The sequence below is a fragment of the Galeopterus variegatus genome, unplaced genomic scaffold (genome assembly GCF_000696425.1).
Source record: "Galeopterus variegatus unplaced genomic scaffold, G_variegatus-3.0.2 Scaffold8979, whole genome shotgun sequence".
Lineage (NCBI taxonomy): Eukaryota > Metazoa > Chordata > Mammalia > Dermoptera > Cynocephalidae > Galeopterus > Galeopterus variegatus.
In genome coordinates, this window is record NW_007735090.1 from 96,085 (window position 1) to 99,630 (window position 3,546).

Sequence of the window (3,546 nt, forward strand, 5' to 3'; positions counted from 1 at the left end):
GCAACGGGATTGCAAGCCTCGGTGTTGCTCCCGCGCCTCACTCAGCCAGTGAGCGGGAGCCGGTCCGTATGTGGGATCCGAACCCTCGGACGGGAGCGCCGCCGCGCTTCCCAAGCGGCGCACTATCCAGCAAAACACGTTTTTTAAATGACATTTTTCTTATTATATAAGTTTTTGGGTTTTTGTAGAAAATGTAGATAAGTAAAACATAAGAAAATTAAAATCCTAAATCATACTACTTAGCAGTAATCATCCTTAATATTTGAAGCATTCTCATTTTTCTTAATCAATTTGTTTATAATGTCTTTTAATAAAAATTGATTTGTTAAGTGTTTGCACATTATAATTTAATGAACAAAGCTTTACTTGGTATGGGTAATTCTGTGATTAATATTCTAATAAATATTTTGTTCACATTTCTGATTATTTCTTTAGAAATTATTGGTTCTAAGGTTATAATTTTAAAGCTCTTGATAAGAACAAAATAGCATTTTTAAAAAAATTTATTTCCTGAGAGATTTCATGTGGCTCTAAAGGATATTGGAGGGGTAGGTCACATTCTTTATATTAGAAATTTGCTGTAATACTGTTTTCTAGATGCTTGCTATGAAACTAAATTATTAAGATCCTGGTGTAATGAAATCCTTCTCATAACTGAATCTATTGTCTATCGATATAGTATTATAGTATTATAGTGTAGTTGTGTAGCCTATTTTAAGTTTACAAAGCCACACTGCTTATGGAAAACAATGACTTAGATTCAGAGATACCAGCACTTGAAGCAGACAGGATGTCATTTTTTTTCTGATCTCTGAGCTCAGTGTGGTGGAAACAGTGATGGGAATGAAATCAGGTCAGAATTATTTATGTAGCCATTTCCTGTACCAGAATATTTGGTCTTCATAAGAGGACCTGAAGACAATTGTAGTTAGACAATCTAAGAATGTTTGTCTCTTCTTACCACTAAAGAGAGTTTGATTTAATGGCATAATCTTTTTTTTTTAACATTATTTTTGGATATTATTCCTAATATAGGGTGATGGATTGGAGTTCAAGAGACACTTCCTGCAGATTAAAGGAAAGCTGAGTGATGTTGTGAGCAGCCAGAAGGTTTGGCTTCCTGCCACATGATCTGTCCATTGGCTGTGGGGATTTCTGGTGAACATAGTGCTGCTACATTGACATTATTTTTCCTAGAGAAGATTAATTATTCTATTCTGCAAACTTGTAAACGATAGTTCCTGAAGAGTTCTCTTCCTTCTTTACCCAAACATCTTCCAGTTCTTTTTGTATGTCCTGCATACACACGATACCTATATCTTAATTGTAAGTAAAACTTTGGGAAAGGAATGGATAGAATTCATTAAATATTTCTTCAGCTGTGTTTAGTGTCTGAATTTGAAACCCATCTGTTAGGAACCAAGGTTTGGGGTACATAAATTTGCCACCTTTTATGTGAATATCTCATTTTTACCAAAAGATTTTATTTCATCCAAAAAGTATATATTTCTTTTATGTTGATTTAATTATAAGAGTGAATTAGTAAAAACGTATTCCTTGTGATTTTTCGACAGTAGTGTAACCCTGAGAATTGTACCTGTAATTTCAAAAGGGCCTGACCAGTTATATAAACCTGTTTTTGAATTATAAGGATTAATTAAAATTGCAATTAGATGTTTCTTTCGGTGTAGTTAGTAATGTATAATATACTGGTTGGTCTTTCAAGTAGAAGTTGAGCAGAAACTCTAGTGCTTAACTAATTTTACTCTAAAAATTACTGTTGCACATCTTAAATATTTTTCTATATTATTTTCTACTTTCACAGCCATATTTTAATTCTTTACTACAGAAATAAATTCTGTTTTGAAAATGAATATCTAACTCTGTGAACTTATTGGTTACCAAGCTTTTAGGAATAAGAGGGATGGAGGGAATAAGGAAGCTGTAATAGAAATTGCTTATTCCTGGTTCTTTTGTATATTAGATTTACTAAAACTTTGTTTTTCTAATAAAATTTATGTTAACTTTTGAATATTTTATGTTGGGGCCCTGTATTCCTTTTTCTAGATAAATTATATAATTAATCAGTTATCTTAGTATGAAGGCAGGAACATGTAAAATTTCGTGGTTAGAGTTTATTATATATTACTGTATACTGGCAAATTGTGTTACTGTGGTGTATACACAGGGGAAGAATAAATTTGAACCTATTAGTGTTGCTCCTAAGAATTGATCTGTAAATCCTCAAATATTAGAGAAATTTTATTTTTGAGAATTGTCTGCTAGCCATTAGTATCTGTCAGAAACCAAGTTATCTCTGCCTTTGACCCCTTCCCTGAGCTCCAGCATTGTACAACCACAGCCTACCTGAACTTTCTACTTGAATGTCTACTGGGAATCTCATGACCAAAAGCACCTTATTTATTTATTTATTTATTTATTTATTTTTTTGACTGGTAAGGGAATTGCAACCCTTGGCTCGGTGTCGTCCGCACCACGCTCAGCCAGTGAGTGCACCGGCCATCCCTATATAGGATCCGAACCTGCGGCCTTGGCGCTACCAGTGCTGCAATCTCCTGAGTGAGTCACGGGGCCGGCCCCAGAAACACCTTTTGAATTCTATCTTCCAACCTGTTTCTCTCCTACTTTCCCCTAATCTTGGTACATGTTACTTTCAGTCCCCTAGTTTGTTAAGCCAAAACCTTGGAAATCATTCTTGATCCTTTTTTTCATATTCTGTATTCAGTTCAGCAAATCCTATTCAATTTGGCAAATATATTCAAAATATGTACTGCTTCACACCTCTGCTAGAACTATAGTTGAAGACACTCTCATCATATTAGTTATCCCTAAGCAGTTTATTTTCCAGAAAAGCAGTCAGAATGATCTTTCTGTAAAATGTGAATCTCATATCCTTGCCCTACTTTCAGTTCTCATGGCTTTTCTTCACACTTAAAAACAAAATTCAAAACTCTGTCCATGAGCTCTACAACTTTATGTGATCTCTCCTCTGGCCATCTCTTTGGCTTCCTTTCCTCCTTGTTAATTTTGCTCTAGTCATGTTGGCTTTACTGTTCCTGCAAGATAAGCACATTCCCTCCTCAGGGTTTTTCACTTGCTGTTCCCTATACCTGGAGTCCTTTGTCCCAAATGTTTCGTGGCTTGTGCTTCATTTTAGGTCTCTGCTTAAATGTCACTTCTTCTGCACAGTCTTTCCCTGACTTATCTAATGTAATACCCTCGTTTGTCACTCTTTATTTTTCATCATAATTTTTATTACCTGACAGAGGATATTTTAATTTATCTGTTAAATGTCTGTTTCTCACATTGGAATATGTAATATATAAGCTCCTTGAGGTCAGTTATCTGTTCTGTTCAGTTCTATATCCCTAGCACCTAGAAGAATAGTATCTGATACATTACAGCATGCAATAAACAGCTGTTCAGTGAAAAACTCAGCACTGAGTTAATCTGATCTACCCTCAAAATATATCTGGAAGCTGTCCATTTCTTTCCATTTCCATTGCTGTTACCTCAGTTCAAGCT

The 3,546-nt window shown here is 34.9% G+C and overlaps 1 protein-coding gene across 1 annotated transcript in view; it reads left to right on the forward strand.

The window, feature by feature from the left end:
• Positions 1-2,226, forward strand: part of CHEK1 (checkpoint kinase 1) — a 35,207-nt gene extending 32,981 nt beyond the window's left edge. The window contains exon 12 of the mRNA XM_008593302.1: positions 1,036-2,226. Within this exon, the coding sequence (XP_008591524.1) occupies positions 1,036-1,131 (96 nt within the window). The 3' untranslated portion in view covers positions 1,132-2,226. The remainder of the gene's footprint in view (positions 1-1,035) is intronic.
• Positions 2,227-3,546: the final 1,320 nt, after the last annotated feature.